Source organism: Hippocampus zosterae, chromosome 4 (assembly GCF_025434085.1).
Source record: "Hippocampus zosterae strain Florida chromosome 4, ASM2543408v3, whole genome shotgun sequence".
NCBI classification, from domain to species: Eukaryota; Metazoa; Chordata; class Actinopteri; order Syngnathiformes; family Syngnathidae; genus Hippocampus; species Hippocampus zosterae.
Genome location: NC_067454.1, coordinates 28,743,179 through 28,770,540, shown reverse-complemented (window position 1 = coordinate 28,770,540; position 27,362 = coordinate 28,743,179). Strand labels below are relative to the sequence as shown.

Here is a 27,362-nt window from a genome sequence, read left to right as displayed (position 1 = left end):
AAGTGCCTCTCGGATTTTTGACATGTCTTATTCCATTGTGTGTGTCTTCTCCACAACAGGAGAAATAGCATGCATTAAACGCAACAGACAATTTAAAACACTGGAGCATCTTATTTTTCTAAATCAAAATTTGTGAAGACAAAGCACACAAGCATCCTCATTCACATGATTTTCACATTATTGAAACACATTGAATGATACAATATGAATGCATGGATGTGAATGATATTGTCAAGGGTCAATGTCATCTTTATTGTCAAATATGCTTATGCATGACATGCAGTATAGATGAAATTTCTTCCTCTCAATCCTGAGTGCATACATCCCTGCAAACATGTTGTGCATTAAACACACACAGTTAAGAAAGGATAACAGCTACACTGTATAAAAAAGACATGTAATCTGAACAGTATAGACAATATAAACAGCATAAACAACACCATAAACAATGGCGCTTGTGGCTATTGTGGGTAGAGTGAGGTAGTGCATTGTATACACGTCATCATCAAATCAGTTTGTTCAGTCTGTCAAGTGGGTTGGCTGCAGGGATTTTGAAGGTCCAACAGGTGGCAGTGGTCAGTCACACAGTATCAGTACAGTATCAACACAGTGTGTCATTGTGTCGACACGCCTCATGAGGCCTCATGGACCCATCACTAAGACCGCGAATACCAACAAAAAACAATGTCCAATCACAAAACAAAAATCAGTACTTACTAAACCATGGGTACCGAGAATACAAAAGCGAAACACGACGAGGTCTAAAGCCAACTAGTCAATGAGCAGAGAAACAGCAATGCAATAAACAACACTCCGATAACCAGTGCACAGCAGAGGAGTCCTTAAATACAGAGTCTACTAATCATTGATTGGCAGCAGGTGTGCACAAAAGTCCGCTCATGCCACCTGCTGGCTTAGACCAAAAACAGAACCGTGACAGCTATGTGGTGTTTGCATTTCTGAGCCTGCCAGCGTGGGCTCTCTCCAGGTGCTGCGGCTTCCTCCTGCATTCTAAAAATATGCATAACAACTGAAAAGAAGACAAAATTGCCCATAGGCATGAACGTTTACATGTCCATATAGACACACATACAGATGATACAGGCTGCAGGTTGCCAGAAAAGTGATACAGAAAATGAATAGATGGATGGCACTTCACCCCCCCAAAAAAGATCTAAAAATGCCCATACACAAATCGGGGCCACCATAATTAAAACATGCTATCCTCTTGTATCTGGCCTGCATTTCAGAACTCAAATGCTTTCAGACAGGCTTTTACTTGACACATATTATTGAATACTGTCAGTGGTCTAAACCGGAAATGAAACTTTTTTTTGGGTGGGGGGGGGCAGCAAAAGAGGAAAGGGTTCTCTTCATGGTTTTATGAACAAGCGAAGTTCTGTATTTTTTTTTTTCGTTGACGGGAAGTGATGGCAATGTGACCATCGGGGAGGACCCACATTGTCACAAGTACGATAAAACAACATTGAGTGATTTCAGGCCATTTGCAGTTCCCATAACGGATTGTGCCCTGATCATGGAACATGTAAGTTGTTGCTCGATTGTTCTGTTTTTCAGTTGACTTTGTTCAGTGCAGACTGCACTGATATTTTGTAAGCGAAAGAGAGATTCCATTAATTTACCAAAGTTTGGTGACTTTACAATGCCACAGAGAACTTTCAGAAATTTCAGCATGATGCAAGTTGAGAAATATGTGAGGGCTTTTTTTTCGTCACACCTTCTCAGTACATGTCAGTCCCTTACATCCTGTTGGTTTTAATGCACTCTAAGTGACTAGCATCAGTTCAGTTTTGGTTTGAAAATTAAACTGCACGATTGTCTCATTTGGACATGGTCAGGGAAAGAAAAGATATATTGTTCCCATGCTACAGTTACTTTTCATGAAGGAAAATGTTTTAATAAAGTAATGGTAAATACACAGCATAACCTAATGCACACTTTAAAAAGCATTGATCTGCCAAAATAAGGTGAAGAAAACGGATAAAGTGCACATCAATTGACTTTGCTATGAATGTTAAGGTTTCAGTGATATTTGTCATTTTGTTTTGGACACAAATCAGAAACTCACCTCGAAACAAGCTGTTCCAGGAAAGTGTGTTTTAAGGTCATTTATATCTGCTTTTATTCGTTGAGCAAGTAGCTGTCAACGTGCATCTTATGTGAGTGTATTTTGAGGAAGCCTATTTAGCAGAAAAAGGAAGTCAAGCACTGTACGAAAATATCCAGCATGTAAAGAAAATGAGCCCAGCACAACCTTCAGCAAATTGTCCTTTAAAAAAAAGACACTTTGAATTATTAAACAGCTATACCTGTAATCCACATTCCTAACCATCAGGACTCATCAAAGTGGTCAAGATTTATAGATTATGTACTACTCTAGAATGTAGATCAGTGATTCTCAAACTTTTTACAACAAATATCACATTGCTCTCTAATGGTCAACATTAAAATACAGTTGTATTGTAGGCCTAAGAATTTATCTAAAATCAGGCCAAGGTTTTATTCCCAAAACTGTATTTAATATTTGTGTTCACCGCTGTAACATGATGTTTTACACAGTTCAAACTATGCCTGTATAGCTGCCAAATGTGATGGATCGTCCGTATTTTGTTATGGAAATCACTGAACGCAAACTTGTAACGGCCGTAACACTGACAGTTCTGGATATTTTTCAAAATTTGGGTCACTTAATTGCTCAAATAGGCTGAAAACGAGCAAAGCGAGTTCACAGAAGTAGTAGCAGTGCTCTCTTCTCTCTCTCTCTCTCTCTCTCTCTCTCTCTCTCTCTCTCTCTCTCTCTCTCTCTCGCTCTCTCTTCAGGACAAGTCTGAAATGCATTAAAACCTTCACAGGTGAACTTAATGTGACCTTGTCTAAGTTTTTGAATGCATAAGTGTCCCACTGTTAAATATTTCAGTACTGCACAAGTTGCTGTTCTCTACTGAGGAGCTAAATGGCAAAATTCACAACAGGCGTTCTTGAATCGACGAATAAATGTCCTGGTTCAGTTCGAGCTCATGCTAAAACAGTGGTCCTCATCATGCCGTTCACATTTTGATCATAAGACCAAGATGACACCTAACAATGGATCAACAGTACCTTGCCTTTATAATGCTTCAAACAGGACGTTCTCAGACAGGAAGTGGCCACTGAGCTTAGAGTGCCACAGAGTGTCTGCTGTAAGTTCCATTAGAGACACAGAGAGAGTGGAAGAGTCACAGAAAAATGTGGAAGTGGACGTCCTTTAAGCACATCCCATGCTGATGACCACTACATTGTGAACATCATGCCCTGAGAAAGCGGATGATGAATGCCACTAAACTCCAGCCACGTTTAAGGGAGATGACAGGCACCCAAGTGTCACGTCAGACCATTTCAAACCGTTTACATCAGCTTGGTCTCGTGCTAGACGAACTGCAAGGGTACCTGACCACACCACCGGGCAAAGGGATCATCGTCTTGGATGGGCCAGGGAGCATTCACGCTGGACAAGGAAGCAGTGGGCCTCAGTGCTGTTCTCTGATGAAAGGCGATTCACTTTATGCAGAAATGATGGCCACTAACAATTTTGGAGGCATCATGGAGAGCCCTGTACATCAGCCACTGTTGTCACCAGACGAGTTTTTGGTGGTGGTGGTGGTGTTGCAGTGTGAGCAGGTGTGTCCAGTCAGAACAGAACTGCTCTACACTTTGTGAATGGTACAGTGACAAGCCCATACTATCTGAAAAAACATTATGAATTCAGTCCTGCTCCATCTTATCGAGGTTGCATCATCAAGGCTGTTGGAGAATGGTGTACCAAAAAATGGAATGGCCTGCACTTTCTCCAGAACTTCAATGGTTTAAGGGCTGCCCTTCAAGAATGCCTCAGCAGACAATAAGTGTGAACAGCATGAGATGTCATTGTCAAGCTGTAATTGGTGCTCAAGGACACATGACAAGTTATTGAAATGTTGACATTTTTTGTTGTGTTGTACCATTGCTCTTAACTTTTGTCTCAATTAATTATTTGAGATAAGGAAATCACCAGTGCATCATTGTACATACTACGTACTTTCATGATATGATATCACTGTAGCGTGAACTTTTTACAGTTTTCATAAATTTCACCTGGTAGCCAAATATCCTGAATTTAGCCACAAGGGGGCACAAGCCAGTATCTTATTGTGCCGGTCCCAAGCCCGGATAAATACAGAGGGTTGTGTCAGGAAGGCCATCCGATGTAAAATATTCTGCCAAAACAAACATGCAAAAGATGAAGAGAGCAAAAGCAGAGGACAAAATGGTGGAAGCGCAAAAAGGAAAAGTGTCGCATGACTTTTAGGAAGGACTTGAGACAAGCACTGGGTGGTCAGGAGGTGCTTCCAGATGACTGGACAACTATAGCTAATGTGATCAGGGAGATAGGAGAGAGGTACTTGGTATATCATTTGGAAGTAAAGTAGATAAAGAGACTTGGTGGTGGAATGAAGAGATGCAGGAGTGTATACAGAGAAAGAAAAAGTGGAATATTGAGAGGACAGGGAGATGCAGCACACAGTGAAAGTAGAGGTGGTGAAGGCCAAACAAGGCCTACGATGACTTGTATGCTCGGCTGGACAGCAAGTTTGTTTGCCACGGCCTTCACCCTGGGCAGGTTGAACCGCCTTCTTCCTTGGCGCGCACGACATCCCTGATCATGGCGGCCCAAGCGTGGCGATCCTGTGCCAGGTCAACCGACAGCTTCAGCCAGTCCTGGTTCCACCGTCTCAGACCCACCACCTGGGGGCCGGAAAGGTACACAAGGTCTTCTTTCATCATGGTGGCCCATGTCTTGACTTGTCCACCACGGCGCTTGCACCAGGCTGGCAAAGGAGCAGGAAGGAGAACATCCCTGACCAACTCGCCGTCCTGGTGGCGTGCCGCATGTCCGAATCAACGGAGTCGGCGTTGCAGGAGAAACGCTGATAAGGGACGAAGGTACAGGCAGTGACAAAGGTCAGCAGTGGGGACCCGGACCGATCGGCGGCGGCGGAGAATATGGCGGAGGCAATCGTTATCGAAGACTTCTAGCTTGCGCTGGTCAGCCACTCTCATAGGCCAGGTCTCACAGCCATAAAGCAGGATGGTCCACACAATCTTTGTCACCGCCGAGATCTCGCGCCGACCCCACAGATGGCGTTGTAAGCGCACAAAGGCGGATCTGGCGGCCCCGATGCGATCAACGACTTCTGCTTCTCCTTGCCCCGACGGAACCACAGAGTAGCCGAGATACGTGAAGGAATCAACGTTTTTCAGGCTCACGCTCTCCAGTGACAGCGACCGTTGGTCAGCTGGGTTGGTGAGTGAGGACATGATCTTGGTCTTAGAGGCATAGATGCGCATTCCAACGGTCAGGGCTGTTCGATGGATTTTCATCAGCGCGTTTTCAACTTCCTCAAACGTGTTTCCCAGTAGAGCGATATCATCTGCGTACGCCAGGTCCGACACTGCGACATTTCGGCCGACCCTCACACCCTCAAAGCCATGAAGAGCAGTGTTGAGAATGTGATCGATCGCATAGTTGAACAAGGTTGGTGAGAGCGCGCAGCCTTTACTACTTCCTGGTCCACAACAGTCACCTCAACAGAGAGGTGTTGCAAATAGACCTCGGTCCACCTGTTGCGGACCTAGGATATAGTGGGTTCATTTGACCTACCGTGCATGTTTTTGGAATGTGGGAGAAAACCTATCCAGGCATGGGGAGAACATGCAAACTCTACAAAAGGAGGGCCAGGATGCGGAATCAAACACATGACTTCTGTATTGAGCAGCAGACGTACCAGTCAACTACTGTGCCGGCCTGTTTCAGTATTAATCTAACATTATTTTGCAGGTTAAGTCTGAAAGCTAGAGACGTCAGCAACAACAGTGCTGTGCTTTCCTATTTTGGAAAAGAAGCCTTTTTTCATCTTTCCTTGGCCTGATAACGTCCATCCAATTCAGGAATCCTCTTTGTAGATTCAGAGTAAAAAAAAAAAAAATTAAGCCACTCTGAGTGAGACGCCAGGTTAAAGTGGACAAGAGGGCAAGAGTGTGTGTTTGTGTGTGGGTGTGTGTGTGTGTGTGTGTGTGTGTGTGTGTGTGCTGACGTTTGCATTATGGGTTGGCATTCTCATGACAACAATGCTGACCAGTCATCATTGTGCATTGACACACCCTCTTCCTTCAGGCACAGGGAGCGAGAACTTCTTTGCACTGCGATTGTCACGTCGCGTGCTCGCCAGCAGGTGGCGGGTTCTCCCGCCGCCTGTTCGGCACACCTGCCCGTTATTTCGGGCTGATTACGTGCCTTTATTAGGCGACTCCGGCAGTCATCTCACTGCCGGAGAATTCCTCGCCGAGCCATTATTCGCTCTCGCTATCTATTTGCGCTATTGCTATTTGCCTCGTTGCATACTTGCCTTACGACCTATACTTGTTGCCCACTTAGTTCGACTTTCGATATTTCGTATTTTTATACTATTTCCACCAGCGCGATTATCTCCTCGCGTTTGCTCTAGCCGCGAGCGTTTTCTGTTTGTTTCCTGATCCTTATTTGATCAGCGTTTTCTGTTAATTTCCTGATCCTTATTTGATCAGCGTTTTCTGTTACCGTTTTTCCCTGTCGGGCTCTTTCTGTTGTTTTTTCGTTCTGTCATTAAAGACACCTTATTTTGTGACAATACTCTCTCTTGTCTGCTTTACCTGGGATCCAACTTATTTAATTCATTTGTTCTGCTCGGAGCGATTTTTTCCCCTCGAGCAGAACGTGACAGAATTCTCCGGCCACCATGGATCCCGCGGATGTAGAGAGAATATTGTCCGCTCTTACCCGAAAAGAGCAGCAAATGAGTCAGCAGGGCCAAGCCATTTCGGAACTCCGAGGCACGGTCTCCATGCTGGCTCATCGGTTCGATGAACTCGAACCTCGTTTGGTGCGGGTGGAGGAACGGAGACTCCCCCCCTCAGGGAGCTATCCAACCACTCCGGAGGCACCCCTCTCTCTGACCACTATGTCGAGGGAACCCTCGCTCCCACACCCACCTCGTTACGGGGGTGAGCATGGGCAGTGTGGTCACTTCCTCCACCAATGCTCGCTCATTTTTTGCCAGCAGCCGTCTGCCTACGCTAATGATGCCGCCAAGGTGGCCTACGTTATGAGTTTGTTGACAGGTCCGGCGGCGTCATGGGCGATTGCGACCAGCGAGGCCAAGCCAAATCTCCGATCATCGTACCCGGAGTTTGTGACAGCATTCCGCCGGGTGTTTCACCATCCCGTGCGGGGTCGAGAGGCAGAGGGTCGGCTACTCGCCCTCCACCAGGGGAGACGATCGGTCGCCGATTACTCCATCGAGTTCCGGATCCTGGCGGCGCAAAGCGGCTACGAGGATCGAGCGTTGTGTGGGCTGTTTCGCCGAGGATTAAACTCCCAACTCAAGGACGAGCTGGCGACCCGTGATCACAGCACCGACCTGGAAGAACTGATCGATCTCGCCCTACTCATGGACAATCGCCTGAGGGAGCGAAGCCGGGAACGTGGGGGAGTATTCCGGGAGACAGCACCAGCAGAGGAGCCTATGCAGCTGGGAAGCGAGAACATTGGTGGCGAGGAGAGAGATTCCTTTTCAACCATCACCAATCACCCGGGATCATCTGTTTCCTTCGAACATGAGTACTGTGAGTCACCGTCACGCGCGTTAAACCCCAAGTCTGATCGAGTCGACACGCGACCGAACAGACTAGTACTTGAGGGAACGATATCTGGGGAATCCCGGTCTAAGCGGGTTCGGGCCCTGGTGGACTCAGGAGCGGACGTATGCCTGATTGACACCGAGCTCGCTTCCGAGCTAGGTTGCGCGTTAGAGAGACTGATCGATAGGAAGCGGATTCGTGATCTCGATGGGCGTCTCCTGGCGGTCGTAACCCACAGAACGGAGCCACTGAAGCTCCAACTCTCGGGTAATCACATCGAGCTGCGGCGCTTTTTGGTCATGCGGTCTCGCAACGCTCCCCTCGTCCTCGGGTTACCATGGTTACGAGTACACAACCCCGTAATCTCCTGGGCGCGCCCAGCAATCAACAGCTGGAGCCCTTACTGCTATAGACACTGTCTACAGTCGGCCGTCGGGGGGTACGAACATGTCACCCCCTCCGTGGAAGTCTGCCTTGACGGAGTGCCGGATTGCTATCGGGACCTCGGGGAGGTATTTAGTGAGGATCGAGCGCGTTCTTTACCTCCACACCGCCCCTACGATTGCGCTATTGACCTGCAGGCGGGCGCTCCGTTACCGTCCTCGCGGCTGTACCAGGTGTCTCAACCTGAGCGCGAGGCGTTGACGGAATACATAAACAGCTCGCTCGCCGCAGGTCTCATCAGACCGTCGCGTTCACCGTTAGGGGCGGGTTTTTTCTTTGTGAGCAAAAAAGATAAGACTCTGCGCCCCTGCGTCGACTACCGTGGATTAAACGACATCACCATAAAGAATCGCTACCCACTACCATTGCTAGACTCCGCCTTTGCCCCATTGCAATCCGCCACTATATTCTCTAAATTGGATTTACGCAGCGCTTACCACCTGGTCCGTATCAGAGAGGGAGATGAGTGGAAGACCGCTTTTAAGACCCCTCTGGGCCATTTTGAGTATCTGGTCATGCCCTTCGGACTCACTAACGCCCCCGCGGTTTTTCAAAACCTCATTAATGACGTTTTAAGGGATATGATCAACATTTTTTGTTTCGTTTACTTGGATGATATTTTGATTTTCTCCCGGTCAGAAGAGGAACACCAGCAACATGTCAGGCGGGTGTTGCAGCGCTTATTAGAAAACCGGCTCTTCGTCAAGGCGGAGAAGTGTGAGTTTCATGTTCCCGTCATTTCCTTTCTGGGGTTTATAATCGAGCGGGGTAGAATACGAGCGGACCCCATCAAGACGCTGGCAGTCAGGGATTGGCCAGTCCCGTCTAACCGCAAGGAACTGCAGCGCTTTTTGGGGTTCGCAAACTTCTATAGACGATTCATCCGCGGCTATAGTCAGAAGGCGCTCCCCCTGACCCGCCTTACGTCAACTAAGACTCCCTTTAAGTGGGACTCTACCGCGGAGGCCGCATTCGTTAGCCTAAAGGCGGCGTTTACCAGTCCCCCCGTCCTTCAACATCCTGACCCTGATCTTCCCTTCGTTGTAGAAGTGGACGCCTCGGATTCAGGGGTGGGGGCGGTATTGTCCCAACGCTCTCCAGTCGACCAGAAGCTGCACCCCTGTGCCTTCTTCTCCCGTCGACTCTCTGCTGCCGAAGCCAATTATGACGTTGGCAACCGTGGACTGTTGGCGGTTGTCTCGGCTCTGCAGGAATGGAGACACTGGCTCGAAGGGGCAAAAGAACAATTCACGGTTTACACGGACCACAAGAACCTCGCTTACCTCCGTACCGCCAAGAGGCTCAACTCCCGTCAAGCCCGGTGGGCCTTGTTCCTGACCCGATTCAACTTCTTACTCACATACTCCCCAGCCTCCAAGAACACCAAGCCCGACGCTCTTTCCCGTCTCCACGACCCCCCGGAAGTGGACCTATCCCCAGAGACCATCCTCCCGGCTCAGTGCATCGTGGGGGCCGTTCAATGGGAGGTGGAGCAGCGGATCCAGACCGCCCTGGAGGGGGTGCAGGTACCGGCGGGGTGTCCGGCGGGGAGACTGTTCGTGCCTCCGTCCCTGCGGTCGGAGGTTCTTCAGTGGGGACACGGGTCCAAGGTGGCATGCCATCCAGGGGTGAACCGGACGGTACAACTTGTCGCCCAGCGATTCTGGTGGCCGGAACTCCGGAACGACGTGACGGAGTTCGTCAGGGCCTGCACCTCCTGCGCCTGCGGCAAGTCCTCCCATCGACCCCCGGCCGGATTGCTCCAGCCGTTGCCCATTCCACCTCGCCCCTGGTCACACATCGCGCTGGACTTCGTGACGGGTCTTCCCTCCTCCCGAGGTCACACAGTCGTGCTCACTATCGTGGACCGCTTCTCCAAAGCGGCCCACTTCGTGCCATTGTCCGGGTTGCCGTCGGCATTGGAGACCGCCGACCTCCTGGTTAAACACGTTTTTCGTCTCCACGGCCTCCCTACAGATATTGTGTCGGACCGGGGCCCCCAGTTTGTGTCACGCGTCTGGAAGCGGTTCTGCCGGTCCCTCGGAGCCACGGCCAGCCTGACGTCCGGCTACCACCCCCAGTCCAACGGACAGGCCGAGCGCGCCAACCAAGATCTGGGGTCGGCCCTCCGCTGTGTGTGCCTCCACCAGCCCGCGACATGGGTCGACCACTTGCCTTGGGTGGAGTACGCACACAACACCCTCGTCTCCTCCGCAACCGGCCGATCCCCGTTCATGACGGCGTACGGTTACCAGCCGCCGCTGTTCCCGTCGCAGGAGGGGCAGGTGGAGGTCCCTTCCGTTCAACACCACCTCAAGCGGGCCCATCGCGTGTGGAGGGAGGCCCGGGCGGCATTGTCCCGCACGGCGTCCCGAAATCGTCAAATCGCGGATCGTCGTCGGCGCCCGGCCCCCCCCTATGTGGTGGGGCAGAAGGTGTGGCTGGCTACTCGAGACCTTCGCCTGGCCGGCTCCTCGGCGAAACTGGGTCCTCGATTCACTGGTCCCTTCGAGGTCGAGGCCGTCATCAACCCGGCTGCTGTCAGGCTCCGTCTACCTCCTACCATGAAGGTGCACCCCGTCTTCCACGTCTCCCTTCTCAAACCAGTTTCTTCCAGTGACTTGGCTCCTCCTCCCACGCCGCCGCCCCCTCCGCGGGTCGTCGACGGTGACCCGGTGTACACGGTTCGTGCCATCCTGGACTCTCGGCGCAGGGGAAAGGGGTTCCAGTATCTGGTCGACTGGGAGGGCTACGGGCCTGAGGAGCGGCAGTGGGTGCCTCGCTCCTGGATCCTTGATCCGTCCCTTTTGCGCGACTTCCACGCTGCACACCCTTCCAAACCGGGTAGTCCGCCGGGAGGCGTCCGTTGAGGGGGGGGTACTGTCACGTCGCGTGCTCGCCAGCAGGTGGCGGGTTCTCCCGCCGCCTGTTCGGCACACCTGCCCGTTATTTCGGGCTGATTACGTGCCTTTATTAGGCGACTCCGGCAGTCATCTCACTGCCGGAGAATTCCTCGCCGAGCCATTATTCGCTCTCGCTATCTATTTGCGCTATTGCTATTTGCCTCGTTGCATACTTGCCTTACGACCTATACTTGTTGCCCACTTAGTTCGACTTTCGATATTTCGTATTTTTATACTATTTCCACCAGCGCGATTATCTCCTCGCGTTTGCTCTAGCCGCGAGCGTTTTCTGTTTGTTTCCTGATCCTTATTTGATCAGCGTTTTCTGTTAATTTCCTGATCCTTATTTGATCAGCGTTTTCTGTTACCGTTTTTCCCTGTCGGGCTCTTTCTGTTGTTTTTTCGTTCTGTCATTAAAGACACCTTATTTTGTGACAATACTCTCTCTTGTCTGCTTTACCTGGGATCCAACTTATTTAATTCATTTGTTCTGCTCGGAGCGATTTTTTCCCCTCGAGCAGAACGTGACAGCGATTTTGACAGAGACCACCCCCACCCCAAATCAGAGCTCCAAGCAGATAAAATAAAAAAGCTGAAAAAGTCATATAAGGCTTCTCGCATGAAAATGACCGTGTGTATGACAGAACAGCAAAAGGCAATGGTGTGCTCACTCAAAATGTCCAAGCAGCTCTGTGATGGAATACAAAATGCACAGTGAATGAATTCACTGACACCACTGATAATGTGCAGTTGGTGGTGATTGTGAGATATTATGATGAGGCAAAGGGGGATGTCATTGAAGATGTAAGATCTTAGGAATGCTGAATAAAAAAAAAAAATTAAAAAAAGAGAGACAAATGTGAACAAAGTTCTGTCAATTGCTACTTATGGAGCTCCAGCCATGTTGGTGAGACCGAACGGATTGGTTTCACGTCTGAGAGCAAACCATCCCGGCCTGACAAAATTAAGGTTTTGTACACCTTAATTGACTCTGTTTATCTGAGGATATGGGGGTTTGTTTTGATGAAGGGGACATATTGGTCTTATTTTTAAGATCATAGATAAATATTTGAATTGAGGCGACATTTGATTCATTTCATTTACCAATGCTGTGTATTTAAAAAGAGGGGTCTCTTTAATGACTGTGGCATGGATTTTTTTTGCACCCTAATGACTGAGGTCTTCCCATTTGTTGACCAAAGAACATTATGAGGGTTTTGTTTTGTTAATTTTACTTAAAGGAAAAGGACAACACTTTGTATTACTTTTGACATGGATGTTTATTGAATATTTCCCAAGACGCTCAAGTTACCTTCAGTGAAAGTTGTTTATTTATTTTATTATTCAGAGTAATATTAAGCAAGAAATAATATCTGTGTGATACTGAAAATAAAAGTTTTTGTGGCTTCAAGTAACTCCTGCATACTACTGTACAGTACACCCTATGGATGGATGGATGGATGGATGGATGGATGGATGGAGTTTATCAAAATTTATTTTCTGGACGTTTTACATTTCTAATTGAGAACTCCTGCTTTATATTGTCCCTTGGTGTAATTGTGAGAGTGAATGGATGTTCGTCTCTGTGTGCCCTGTGATTGGCTGGCAACCAGTTCAGGGTGTACCCAGCCTGCTGCCCGAAGACAGCCGGAATAGGCTCAAGCACTCCTGCGACCCTCGTGACGATGAGTTACTTGGATAATGGATGGATGATATTAAATTGAAAAAGATTCAGATTGTAATTGTTAATTTTGTGAAGGATCACTGATTATGTTTTTTATTAATTTTGGAATTGCCCATTCTCACATAATCCGTTTCTAATGTTATTTCTGTTTCTGTGAAACCACACCTTTCCTTTTCTTTGACCAAATATTCCTTTGCCTCCTTGACTGTCCACTTCAGGCAAAAAGAAATGTTGAGTTCAATTTTTTTTAATGAGTGAGGTTATTTAAAATATGATTTCTAAAGCATTGGGTGGGAAATTTGAGCATCTTTCTAAAGTCTGTCAACTACTTAGTGTCCTGTTACTTTAAATGCTGCTGCCGTAAAGAATTGTGGGCAGTAAGTATCCTTTGCTAAAAAGGGGCTTAAAGGTTCCATCCAGGCACCTTTCTAAAATATTTGTCGAATTTAAAAGGTCCTATCGTCCAAGTGCTTGGAAATGTTGATATCCAGAATGATGGCTAGGTAGTCAGACATGGTGAGGTTGGAGCTGGAGAGGTGGTTGATGGTGATGCCAGTCGAGTAGACCCGATCCAGGATGTGTCCACGATTGTGGGTGGGGAAGTTGATGTGTTGAGTCAGGTTGAAGCATTAAAGTATGTCCAAGAATTGGAGTCGATATGGACGTCGCCTCATAGAAGAATGGAAGATGAAATGGAACTGAGTTGGGGGAGAAATTCAGATAAGTTGGAGAGAAAAGCTGGGTGCTTGTAGTGCTAACACACACAGCATCCATATCAAACTTGCGCGGGCAGCACTAACAATAAACTTTCATATCGAGAAGGGAACCTCAAACTAGCGTCGTGGGCCCCATTTGGCCCGCGGCCTGCACGTTTGAGACCTCTGTTCTAGACACTCTTGGCATTTTGCCTCGTAGCGTCTTGCATTTTTTTGTAAGTATCTTTTCATTATTATTTGTATTCTCATTCATTGGATTTCCTTGTCCTTTGAGTTGACAAGCAATTTGTTTTTCTCATTCCTTGCCTTTTGCAAGTGTTTTTGGTTTGTTTGCACTTTTTCCTGATCCAATTTTTACCAGTGTCCTTCGTTGTATTTTTTTGGTCTTGCGTTCTTTTGTGTATACATACTTCGTGTCAAATCTCTTGTTTGTGCCGACATTTGTGGAATCTAACTCAGTCTAGAGTATGGAACCTCAACATTCTCTCCGGTGGGATATTCCACAAACAGGGGTCATAAAACAGTTTGTCGCTATGCAGTGTCAATTCAAGAATTAATTGGTTTTATGAGCAAAACTTCTTTGCCAAGAGAAAAATATATTTTGAGCCTTGAAAACACTAAGTTATTCTGGTTTGATGTATTTTGGAGAATTTATAATGGAAACCAAGTGTCCTTGGACGGCTGCATTTGTGCCTGCAAATGACTGACACACCACTCGATCATGCCTTCTGTCTCTTCTACAGTCTCTGATAGGTTGGTTTTATTGTGGTGGGACAAGTTTTAAAATTTTTAAATAAAACTAAAGGCTAAGATGTAGCCAGAGAAGGTTGATTCTTAAAAATATAATTTTGATAATATTCTACTGTAAGGTCATACCTGATCAGACATATTATGTAAAAAAAAAGTGAACAAAATTGGATTGTATGGGTATGCAAGTTAAATGTGCCTTTGGGTATTTTATTTATTTATTTTTTTACATTTGCAACTTAACAGTGCTTTGTGCATTTGGTATCGACAGAAGAAAAAAAACAATCCACTTGTGGCAGCATTTACTGTTCTATTCATGCATTTTGAATTAAACACTTGTACATACAGTACATGAAACATTGAACATTTTTTTTTATTTAAGGCCACACATGAGGACCAAGTTGAGTGTAACCACCCCAAATTCCTTGGTAAGGCCGGTTGGATTAAAAAGGCCCCTTGCAGGCTGCTGGCAAGCTATAAAGACAGATACATCCATGTGGGCAAGACTGCTATTGCGGTATATGAAAATGAGGTACAGTATGTTGTCATTTCTAGTAATGTGCTTCATTTAACAGGACTACAACAGGAGCACCAATTCACAAAATCAAACGGTACCAAGCGCATTTTTTCGTTATGACTGTGCGAGAGTGGGACTGTTGACAAATTTCCACGACCCACTTTAACCCAACAAAGCGTGCACACCACAGCATAATGACGTCACACACTCAACACAGGCTTTCACACGCGGGTGCTGAAGCCTATCCCAGCTGTCTTGGGCAGTAGGCGGGGGACACCCTGAACCGGTTGCCATCCAATCGCAGGGCACACAAAAACAAACACCCATCCACACTCACACTCTCTCACCGAGGGACAATTTAGAGTGTTCAATCAGCCTGCCATGCATGTTTTTAGAACATGGGAGGAAACTGGAATACCCAGAGAAAACCTGCACAGGCACGGGAGAACATGCAATTCCACACACGAAGGCCAGATCAAACCCACGACCTCTGCACTTTGAGGTCGATGCGCTAACCACTCGAACACCTCCCTCTGAGAATGGCTGAGAAGCTATCGATCCTGGGAAATTTGCATGCCACTGCACTGCACTAGAACCGGAAAGCTCACCTTACTGCACCAAAACAAAGCATGCTATTGTTAAAATACACTGTATATATTGTTTTACAGAATTACTTACCAATATTTATAATTTCATATGTGCCAGTGGGTGAAATAGCTTGTGGCCAAAACGTAACAGAAAGTACACGCCGCATTGGGTACATTAAATTGATTCATTTGATTCCAGATATTCTCTTTGTCATTCACATCCTCTTCCAACTGGCATTTTTGCAATAGTTTCGTTCAAGTTTGAACACATCATGCGACGTGTTGTGGGCCATGATCTTCTTGAAAAAGAACTGTAGAAGGAGCCAAGATAAATAAACACAAATACATTTATTATTCATCTTCATTCTTTGCATTACTGTATAGCTTCATTCCTTGTTCAGAACTTTGCTTCAGACTTTATTGTAAAATTGTCTACCTTTATTTTCACAGGTCTCTCATTTGATGTCTAAGATATTTAAAGTGAATATGGACCTATGAATACAGTGTAAAACTGGTTCCTCCACACCCTCTGAATTTTATTGTTGGTATTGATGAATAAAACATACTCTGTGTTACAGGACCTCAAGAACTGCATTGGAAGTCTTGACCTACAAAACTATGATAAATGTCATGAATTAAAAAGTCCATTCATGAGGAAACACAGACTGATCCTTATTCGATCGCCCGAGTCTGGAAATAAGGTAAACTGTCAGAAGATTTTTGTGAAATGTCAACCCTAATACAATATGATATGAATGCGTTGAATGCTGATTGAGTGACAGGGCACAGAAATTCAAAACCAGCCTCACTCAGACCCGGCCCCAGACTTCACCCTTAAAGGAAGAGCATGAAATGCAAGGGGGTGGGTTTTTCCTCCATATTTTTGATACTTTTTGCTACTGTACTCTCTTCGCGCAGCACTGCTGCTCCCGGTCATTAGTCTTGAATGGCGCCCTTTCGATAATTGCTGGTATCATCATAAACCTTAACCATAACCTCCTTATATGATAAGCATTTCCCAGTAATTAAGATCTCCAGAAAGTACAAAGACCAAAGTAAGCCATGGATAACAAAAGGCATAGAAAATGCATGTAAAAAGAAAAACAATTTATACAAATAGTTTCTAAAATTCAGAACCAAAGAAGCTGAAACAAAATTTAAGACTTCTAAAAACAAATTATTAAATATTATAAGAACCAGTAAGAGAGACCATTTTCATGCATTGTTAGAGCAAAATAAAAGCAACACTTAAGAAATATAGAAAATATTAAATCATTTAGTTAGAAGTGGCTCTAAAAAAAGCAGAATATCCAGAGTACTTTATGAAAGATAAAAATACCATTATTGAGGAAACTGCAGAAATAGCAAAGGAATTTAATGAGTATTTTGTTAATATCAGCAGTAACTTAGCAAAACAAATTCCTGATCCAATAAATTCTTTTGAAATCGATAAATATATTGAAAAAAACTTTTACACAATGTTTCTTACTGCTGTGAATCAGAATGAAATATTCATTCATTCATTCATTCATCTTCCGAGCCGGTTGATCCTCACTAGGGTCGCGGGGGATGCTGGAGCCTATCCCAGCTGTCTTCGGGCAGTAGGCGGGGGACACCCTGAATCGGTTGCCAGCCAATCGCAGGGCACACAGAAACAAACAACCATTCGCACTCACACTCACACCGAGGGACAATTTAGAGTGTTCAATCAGCCTGCCACGCATGTTTTTGGAATGTGGGAGGAAACCGGAGCACCCGGAGAAAACCCACGCAGGCCCGGGGGAGAACATGCAAACTCCACACAGGGAGGCCGGAGCTGGAATCGAACCTCTGCGCTGTGAAGCCGACGTGCTAACCACTGGACTACCGGGCCGCCATAATGAAATATTATATATTGCAAAAACATAAAAGTAAAAAGTCAACGGACTGATTTAATATTGATAAGACAATAGTAAAACAGAGTATAGAATTGGTAGTGCGACCTTTTACACACATATGCAACCTGTCATTAAAGGTGTTTTTCCATCAAAAATGAAAACAGCTAAAGTCATTCCAATTTTTAAAAGTGGAGAAAGACAATTCTTTACAAATTATAGACCAATATCACTGCTACCACAATTCTCAAAAACATTAGAAAAACAATGTTCTCGAGGACTTGATAACTTCATATATAAACACGTGGTATTAAGTGAAAATCAATATGGCTTCAGAGAAAAACGGACCACCTCAATGGCAGTAATGGAGTTTGTGGTAGCAGTAGCCACTAAGATAGATAGATAACAAAGATAGGTTAGATAGGTAGATAACAAAGATTTCACAGTTGGGACTTTTCTAGATCTAAAAAAAGCTTTTAATACAATAGATCAGGGGTGCCCATTAGGTAGATCCTGATCTACCGGTAGATCTAAGACAGGTCCCAAGTAGATCCCAGGAGTGTCGAGAAGAAAAAAAACAAACAACCATTTGTGTGTCTTTGTACATGTTAGTAATATATTTTTTGTGTTAAGATACACTGCACACTAATCATCTTATCAGTCTCATTTTCACTAAAAATATATTTAAAAAATAAAATAAAGCAGGTAAATCTTAAATTTGTGTGTGTATGTGTGCGTGCGCGCGACAGTAAGGGTAGATCCCGTGAGGTTAGTTGATCGAAAAGTAGATCTTCGATCCAAAAAGTTTGGGCACCCCTGCAATAGATCATATTGTGAACAACGAAGATTACGCACGGAGTTCGTCAGGGATCAGTGCTTGGACCAAAACTATTCATCTTATATAAAGATGATATCTGTAGTGTCTCAAAACAATTCAAATGTGTCCTATTCGCCGATGATACAACCTTTTACTGCTCTGGAGAAAAAAATGAAACAACTCCTGAAAACTGTAGAAAATGAATTAAACAAAATAAAAAACTGGTTCGACAGAAATATTCACGCAGGCCCGGGGAGAACATGCAAACTCCACACAGGGAGGCCGGAGCTGGTACCCCTGCACTGTGAAGCCGACGTGCTAACCACTGGACTACCGGGCCGCCTAATAATAATAATACATTTTATTTATAAGCGCCTTTCAAGACACCCAAGAAACTTTACAATAACAAAAAACACAAAACAATACGGGTTGAGCAGCGGCAGCCAAAAAGCGCCAGCGTTCACTCAACCCGGAAGTCAGAAAGAAACCACAAGGGAGGGAGAGGGGGAGAAAAACCACGCTCGAACTACCCTCATTTTGAGGATAATTTGAGTTAGGCAAAAAACTCCTGCACAAGCATATGACAGTTACAAAAGGTCACAAGACATTCTTGCTGCTGGAGGCTGTAAATTTCCCCAGTGTGGGACAAATAAAGGATATCTTAAGACATAAACAATGAAGACGGTGAAACAAGGGAATGTATGAAGGAGGAGGTGATGGCGGGGGACTAGCTTCCGTGCATACTTTCATCAGGGGAAGGTCGAGATAGCAGATGTTGTTTTGGTAGCAGGCTGCCCAAGAATTTAAGACAGCCTAGAGTCCGTGGCTTATGTCTCTTGAGTGGTGTCGATCAGCCAAATCCGCGATTTCAGTCAATATTCGAGCACGGATTCCGGTTTCTCCAAGTTCTTGACCATCTTGCAGAGACGCTACAAAACCGCAACAGTTTGTGGTCGAGCACAGTCTGAGTCTGAGTGTTGGACATCCGCACTATGCCATCCTTAGACCGGCCGCCTATTCACTTCCGATAGAGCCGCTCCCGTTGGTTGAATTTTGCGATAGATCAGGAAACTGGTAACACCAAGCAGCAGCATACCTGTCCATTGCACTTTTCCAGTTTGGAAAATGTCCTACTTTCATGATATGCAATTAATTACTGACTCCAATGTAAAATGTCCCTCCAGACTTGCTGTACTGCGATCGCACCAGTGACCAGACTGAAACACATTATACAATACAATACAATACATTACATCCTTTCACACGTAAAACTGTCAATCTAAACGTTGCCGAAAGTCCAAGAACAATGGCAAAATATGTTGACATCTCTTTTTATGCACACTATCACTGAACTTTATATACACAATTAGTGTCTTCCTTAGTGGTGTTTACTACAGAAGCTTATGACACTCATTGAGGAAAATGCTTCAGCCATAAAATACAAAATAATGGGGTAATCGTTCTGATATATTCCAGGGTTGATATTGGCATAAGAAAAGATGTCCACATGTATTTTGGTGACAACTCACTGCAATATTGTGACATTGAGCAATTTAAGCTTTTTTACACATGTTTAAGTATTTTGACTGTCTTGTGTGCCTCTCTACAACAGTGCCATCAACTCTTATTTATTTACAAATACAGTGGGAACCAAGTGCTTGCTCACGATCAATTACAGTTCCGGACAAAATGTTTACCTTTATATTTGCCTTCGCACCTTTAGCAGAAAGCTGATGAAATAAACTAGACAATACAAATGATCTTGAGCACATTTCAAAAAGTTCAATTTCAAAGTGACCCTTTCATCCTTCAATTTTTCTGTATGCAGCCCTCAAATGACAAACTGTGTGTGCGTGTGTGCGTGTGTATGTTTGTGTGTGTGTGTGTGTGTGTATGTGTGTGTGTGTATGTGTGTGTGTGTGTGTGTGTGTGTGTGTGTGTGTGAAAACACAAGTTTTTTGATAACTCATTCAACCGTACCTTTTTATATTATAAACAGATCCACAATATTAAATTCCAAGTACAGACTGCAGAGGAAAAGGAGGCTTGGATTCAAGCCCTGAGTGACGGGATCAACCGAGCAAAGAACAAAGTGCTGGATGAGGTAAGGTAAAATCACAATAAAATGTGTTTTCCTGTAAGTCAGGGATCTCACACTCAATTTATGCAGGGATTACTTGATATAGAGTCGAGGTGTGTCGGGCCGCATCAAGTATTCCACCATCAAAGTACAACTGATCTCATCTTCACAGTCTTTATTAACAACAGTCCAGAACATTCACTGCGCTTCAGAACATCATCACAATTTGTGATGTGCTCCTTTGTCTCATCTCCTTGGTACTTTGTATGTTCTTCAGCATGTCTAGTTGAGTCATGGTGTCTGATTTGTTTAGCACCATAGCTTTCTCGGTGCATTCAGTGGGCTACACAAAAACAATTGGCTGTTCTCCTTGCAAACTTTTCACTTCATGACAGGTTTTGAAAAAGACATGACAGGAACTGGGCATCAGGAAATATTTTCTTTCCACTTGGCATCACACAACATAATTATATTTTTCCCAAAGTTTTTATAAGCCCAGGTTATGGTAACCCATTAGTGATTACAAACTAACAAAACAACAAAAAAAAACCTCACACAAAAACCTCCAGGTCAATGACACAGCAAAAACGGCAGGGGCCATACTAACATTAAACTTAAATGTCTAGTAGGGGTGCCACAAAATAACATCCTGTGGGCTGCAAATGGCTCCCGGGCCCTGAATTTGAGACCCCTGCTATAAATGAATATCCTTATTAAAAAATTATTTACCTTATCTATCTGCATCCATTCAATGGGAAAGCGATATACTGACTGTATTTTTATTTTAAGTATTTACTTTTTTTTCACAGGTTAAGATGGATGAAAGCAGTCATTTACAACATTTAACTCGAGCAAGACCCAAAGGGAACCGTAACCGACGCCCACCAACCAGGATTCATATGAAAGAGGTTTCTGTGATTGAGTGTGCAAACATGAGAAAACTCCTTAATCCATGTGAAATGTGCAGATTATTCAATTTAAAGTCAACTCAACTATATCTATACAGCACTGAAAAAAGCCATTGGTGCATACAAAGTGCTTTACATGGAGTCATACAATAACAGACTGTGAAAATAAATAACACAACGTAATCATTCTCAATGATTAATACCCAATGAATGAATAAATGTATCAATTAATGCACAGAGCCAGCAGAAAACATAAAACACTCGAACAATGCGGTTTCATACTGCTGATGCCCTGCCGGTAGCTGGTGACACCTGCAAGTCTAGCACGAGAATGTCAACGTGAGCACCTCTACTGGTCTTCATAATGTCATGGATTGAAGAAAGTGCATAGTTGTGATAAAAAGTCACAGAGTATTCTGTCCATCTTCAATACAATACAATACAATACAATACATGCTGATTTATATAGCGCTTTGACAACAGCGGCAGCTGTAACAAAGTGCTTAACAAAACAACAAAATAACAGCACAAGGAATACAAAGCCATCATTATCACTGTAAAAAAAGGCCATCATTGGCTTACCTTGGCCCATTGGTACCATTGGCTTATTTGTAATAGTGTTTCTGTTACACAAAAATGGTTCGAACTGAAAATTTTAATTTTTGGAATGTGGAATCAACTAAAATTCAAAGCGAGGAGATAAATGTACCTGCTCCATTCTGAGGATTCAGAATGGAGCTTCTGAATCCTCTCAGCGGCCTGAGATCTCTTCGTTTGCTGACCTAATAGACAGTTGTGATCAAGGAATGGGAATTAATTTTCTTTCCAGAGATATTTCACGGGTCATCAAAATAAATTCCTTGACTGTTGTTAATCTGTCGGCCGCAGGCAACTCGGTGCCGAGGCCTGCTGATAAAGCAAGAATATCCTGAGCCCACAAATGGAACACGATGGCAGATGTGGGATATCACCTACACAAGAGGCATTGTATTATTGTACGCAGGCATGGTAAAACCTAAACTATCTTAAAAAATACAGTAGCATGCATGCAGTCTAGTTTTAAATAAGGCAGCAAAACTGAGTTTGCTTAGTATTTCACAATGTACTCGTTGTATTCATTTTATTTTAAAATGAGCAAGCAGTCACAATTCATTCACAAATCGTACTATAAATTTCTCCAGCGCTCCCTCCCAATCTTAGTAAAGCTGTGTTCAGCATTCATCCCACGCCCCTCACAACTTCACTTTGGTCATTTCTGTCCATTCCCAACCAAGCACAAGAGTAAATGCTGGCTTCATGCGCCCCATTGTGCATATCGCTACCATGCTGGTCCTCTTCTTCTCTACAGTGTGATTCACTGGGATGTCATAATGTTGGCTGTTGGTGAATCTTTTTGTTGTACAGTCATTCCTCGTTTATCGCAAGGGTTACGTTCCAAAAAGAACCCGTGATAAGTGAAATCCGTGAAGTAGGATTTTTTTTTTAAAGCACAAAAAAAGTGCTGTATGTTTCACATACAGCACATTTGACAATAAAGTTGTACTTGGTACTTGATACTCAGCTTTATTTTTTGCAGTTGTTATGCAATACTGAACTATGTATACAATGCAGAGGCGATTGCTCTAAGACTGCTCAGCTTCCCCTAAAATGTCAAAAAGTAAGTGATCAAATATATGTGTGTACGTACAACTGTGTGGACATGTCATTGGCTAAATATGCGCTCCAACACACTCAACTTATGTTCCAAATCAGCTTCCTATAACTGGTTACGACATGACTCTTCATTCATTCCCGCAGCTTCACTGTGCTTTAAACTGTGTGGACGCTGAGAGTTGACCGCGTGGATGCTGAGCGTCAAGAGCAGTGGTGTAAAACGTACGGCCCGTGGGCCGGAACTGGCCCGCAGGTTAATTTAAAAGTGAAAAAAATGCATAAAAGACACCGAATGAATATTTGTAATTAGGTGCAATTCATGCAATATCAAAGAAGACAACAGCAGACTCAGTCTGTCACTGAGACAGACAACAACACAGCAGACACTATCAAGGACATGTGCATACTTTATTCTTTACACACATTATAGCACTCTCCTTTGTTTGTAAGGTGTAGGCAGGGATTACATTTAGATTTTATATGCTTGTGTAAATGGTTGAAAAAATTATTTCTTTATAAATCTCGTTTAATCATAAAAGTGCATTGCTATATTTTTCAATACCAATTACTTGTTAAGGTTTTATGCCTTTGTACAGTCAGTGTGATCAGTTGCAATGCATATATGTGAATGATAAAAGTAAATAGCACATTTGTCTCAGGAAATCAGGTGCTTCGTGAAATGTTTTGTAAAAGATATGTTCATTAAATTTCAACATTTTCCTAGTGTTCTTGTGCTTCTTTAGACCAAAACAAAGGAAATAGAAATAATTTGGTTATTTATAGCAGAGTATGGTATAATTTTTAATGGTCCGGCCCACTTATCTACCGAGGCCGTATGTGGCCCACAATGTGAAATGAGTTTGACACCCCTGGTCTAGATAGTTCCTTGTAGGTTGCCCCAATGCATTGAAACGAGACAAGTCATTGGATAAAGGCTGGTTTTATCCCACGCACTGGACGCTCAGCGTATCGGCTGGCCCGGGTTCTCATCTTTTTTGCATGATGATTGGATGATCCAACTGAGGCTTAATCTCTTTTTGATTGACAGCGAAATTAGCCAATCACCGAACTTATGGTCAAGGAATCCTTTAATTTTTTTTGAAAAGGAACGGAGAGTAGAATTCACGTATAAATAAACGGACTCATTTTATGATATATGCCAAAATTGAGCTTACCCTCCTTGACAGACCAGCAGCCGCCACTGAATGAAACCAAAGACCAAAACTTTACTTTACTGTACTTTACTGTATTTCAAAATGCAAACTTGCTTGTCCCTCATCACTTGCCAGACCCCAATCGGATGTCTAGGAATTTGGGGATTGGTTGAGAGAACAGTCAGGAATAGAAGCCAAGTGAGGCTGTCACAGCAGCAGAATGAAGGATTAAAATCTCCAAGAAGGCGTCTTCATTTAATGTAATGCAGAACATTACACTTTTGACTGCAGTAGGAAGTGAAGTCTTTTCCTCGTAATTTGTTGGATGTTGCTGTGCCACGGTCATCCTTGTCTGGATGGTTAACTGGCACCGTTTTTTTATCAAACGAAAGTGCCATCGATTAGTTGATCTTAATTCTCTCGCAGCTGCTTGACCCCACAGTCCTCTGCGTAACTGAAAGTCTGCAGTTTAAACTGTGCTTCGTTGGCGTGTCTCTTCGTAGGCGCTATTTTCAGGATACTGCGGACGTGCCTTTAGCATCCTCTTTCACGCCCATCCTTCCCACGTTAACATCCGCCTTTCCTCCTGTCCTCTGGACCTGACTCGGTTGGTCAATTAAAAATCCTCAATAGGAATCCTTCCGTGTGTGTGGTCTTATCCCTTAGCCTCATTGGATGATCAACACCGAGCCGAGAGGGGTGAAGGAGAAAAAAGTGGCGGTAAAACAGGCCGACGTGGTTTAACTAAATGCAAGAGTATACTGTAAGTCGAAATGTTTTGCATTTCTACTGAGGCAGCCACTCTAATTTCCAATGGTGTAGCATTGTTGCTCACTTGAGAATGTGGCCCAGTGTTATAATGAAATTATCTTTTTTTTTTTTCATTTTTTCTTTTTAGGATGCACAATTGCATTTCTGTGCATTCAATCACAGTCAGCCGGTGTGAATGCTATAATGCACTCCATTATCAGAATTAAATTTACTTCAATGATTTATGTACATGATACAGTATTTTTTCCCCTTTTAGGTAGCAGAGTTGTCATCTGAAGGCATGCTGTGTTTGGATATTGATCTTTTGGATGCTGCGGTAGCGAATACGACTTATGATGCCACTGACATCGCTCTAGAAAGTAACAGTTCAACTGTGCTTCAGTGCAAATCTGCTGAGGATGCGAATAATTCACATGCAAAGACCCAGACTGAGTTAAAGGTTTGTCCAGAAAAATGACAACATACAGATGACATGTAACGAAATTGCCAATTTTGCATGTTACAAAAATGCTGAATAAAATGTAAAATGATATCGACTTATATCATGTAAAAATACTTTCCGTATGACTTCAAGGTCCCGAAGCTACCCACGGAAAGACAAGAAAAGGCTGCTTGGAAAAATATAAGTCCACCACCCTCTCCCAATCCCTCAAACAGCTCTTCATGTGAACGAGCAGGAAATTCTCCGTTAAAACACCACAGCCATCCACCAACCCCACCGACCAAAGACAAGAAACCTTCCTTTGTTCCTTCTGAACCAAACCGAGAGACCAAATGTACACCAGACAGCAACGAGGACAAGCAACAGGATCATGAAAATGATAAAACAAGAATACCTCTGAAAAAATATGAAACTCTTTCCCGTGTTGGTGATGATCCAACTTCATGCACCGAAGGATTCGTTTCAGAAGATGACAAAGCAAAAATTGATCCACAAACACCTGGTTCAGATATAATAATACTTGCAGAAAGAAATCCCTTTATTCCTCCACTAACCCCCAAGAAACAACATTCTTTATCTAAATTTAACACCCAACCTGTAGAAGATCAAGAGGGAGAAGACCATGCTTCAAGGCTTGAAAGATCAGTTCCTTTCGGTTCTCTCTCTGATGTTTTGCTGAATGACCCCACTGTTGACAGACAAATGTGTTTGCCAGAAGAAAACTCAACAAATCGCGATTGTGTTGATTGCTGTCACAATTTAGATGCCAAGACTGAAGCGCCTGAACACAAAAACACATATACAATGTCGAAAACTGCAGTATGCAGGAGTGCGACCTGTACAGATAGGCTGAACATTAGTTCCGATGCTAATTTAATGAAGACAATAGTCACAACGCCAACTAAAGTTGAATCAAAGCTCTCAATGTGCCGACACTCTGAGACCTTGCCTCTGTCAACCAAAATTAGATCTGCCTCCTTTGGAGATTTGCTGTCTGACACCTCACATATTTCACTGCAGTGCCATTCGGAGGCTTTCATGGGAAATCAGGGTGACTTGCTCGCACTTAAAAATGAGTTGACTCTGGAAATGGACGAGACACACAAGCTAATGAGCAGTGTTAGGGAAGAAAATGAAGCATGCATGCCAGCAGATCTGCTGTCAAAGGCAATGGAGAAATTAAAGAGGGCAGATGATGTCCTCAAAGAGTTAGAGGAATTGAAACATACAAAAAGTCTGAGAAAACGAAATAGCTGCTGATTGTCAGCCTTACAGTTCACAGTTGTAAACCCACATTGCAATGTATCCAAACGGTGAATTCCACCACACAAACTATCGAATCTCATCAGGAGATACAGCATACTGTAATGGTATGACCGAATGTAATTCAAGTCACACAACACAGGCAGAAATGAATTCATCCCAAGAGCAAGATGCAGAGAAGCAAGCCCAGCAGAACTGGACAGAATGTGCTGTCAAGTTATCTCAAAAAAGGAAGCCTACGCCACATTTTTTAAAATAAAAATATATAAAGAAAATATTTTCTCCTCCATTGCATATTCCCCAAAATGGTACATTTCAGAAATTCCAGAGGTGTGAAATTCGAATTAATGGTGCAATGGAGATTTTGACATTTTATTTGGACTGTATGACTGATTTCGATCATGTTCCATGCCCCTTATACCTCAGTGTGAAATGTAAGGAAGTTTTACTTCCTTACATTTCTTTACTTCCTTTACTTCCTTTACTTTCTTTTACTTCCTTTACTTCCTTTACTTTATTCCTTACAAAGGAAATGGCTCCCAAACGTCTGGCCGAAGTCTGTCAGACTTTGGTAAATGATGAACATCGAAACAATTAGATTGAAAATTGCCTTTGGCGTTTCCTCTTATTTTATGTTTTTCCTGTGCCGTTTAGTGTCTTGTTTAATTTTTTTTCCCCATAATCGTTGCTGTACCGTCTTTTGACCAAATTCGGCTGTTTCGACTCCAGATTATCTCCCATCTGAGTAAATGCTCAAAATGAACTGATGATTTTTTTTTAAAACGGTTACATTAATGTATAACTTTGAGTGTATTGTACTGTAGCTGGTAGGAGGACATGTGGGTCTCGAGAAGTCCAGGGCAGGACTTCCCAAGAGACTCGAGTTGGACGGTACTCTTTATGATCTATCCGTGGCTCTTCCGGTTCTGGCATTGGTGGATTCGGGGGTGGACGACTGTTTCATTGACACAGAAGTAGCGAACAAACTGGGTTGTCCGGTAGAGGAGTTAAATGCGGTAAAGAGGGTTCACGATCTTGATGGACGACTCCTGGCGGAAGTTAAACAGATCACAGGTCCTATAATGTTGA

At 44.0% G+C, this 27,362-nt stretch overlaps 1 protein-coding gene and 1 long non-coding RNA gene across 4 annotated transcripts; both read left to right on the top strand.

Annotated features, from left to right (window-relative positions):
* The first annotated feature begins 1,353 nt into the window (after positions 1 to 1,353).
* On the top strand, positions 1,354 to 26,696 carry plekho2 (pleckstrin homology domain containing, family O member 2). Of its 3 annotated transcripts, XM_052063936.1 has the most exons (7): positions 1,356 to 1,546; positions 14,590 to 14,739; positions 15,890 to 16,012; positions 20,002 to 20,106; positions 20,892 to 20,990; positions 24,825 to 25,007; positions 25,143 to 26,695. In XM_052063936.1, exons 1-7 carry the CDS (start codon positions 1,538 to 1,540, stop codon positions 26,268 to 26,270), a joined length of 1,797 nt encoding a protein of 598 aa, XP_051919896.1. In that variant the 5' UTR covers positions 1,356 to 1,537; the 3' UTR covers positions 26,271 to 26,695. The 3 variants fall into 3 exon arrangements, with proteins under 3 accessions (XP_051919898.1, XP_051919896.1, XP_051919897.1); XM_052063937.1 differs by lacking the exon at positions 14,590 to 14,739 and having other exon boundaries at positions 1,360 to 1,546; positions 25,143 to 26,696; XM_052063938.1 differs by lacking the exons at positions 24,825 to 25,007; positions 25,143 to 26,695 and having other exon boundaries at positions 1,354 to 1,546; positions 20,892 to 21,173.
* Positions 1,553 to 11,918, top strand: LOC127599825 (uncharacterized). The gene is made up of 3 exons (XR_007962177.1): positions 1,553 to 4,797; positions 4,865 to 6,255; positions 11,604 to 11,918. It is a non-coding gene; the product is annotated as an uncharacterized LOC127599825 (long non-coding RNA).
* Positions 26,697 to 27,362: the final 666 nt, after the last annotated feature.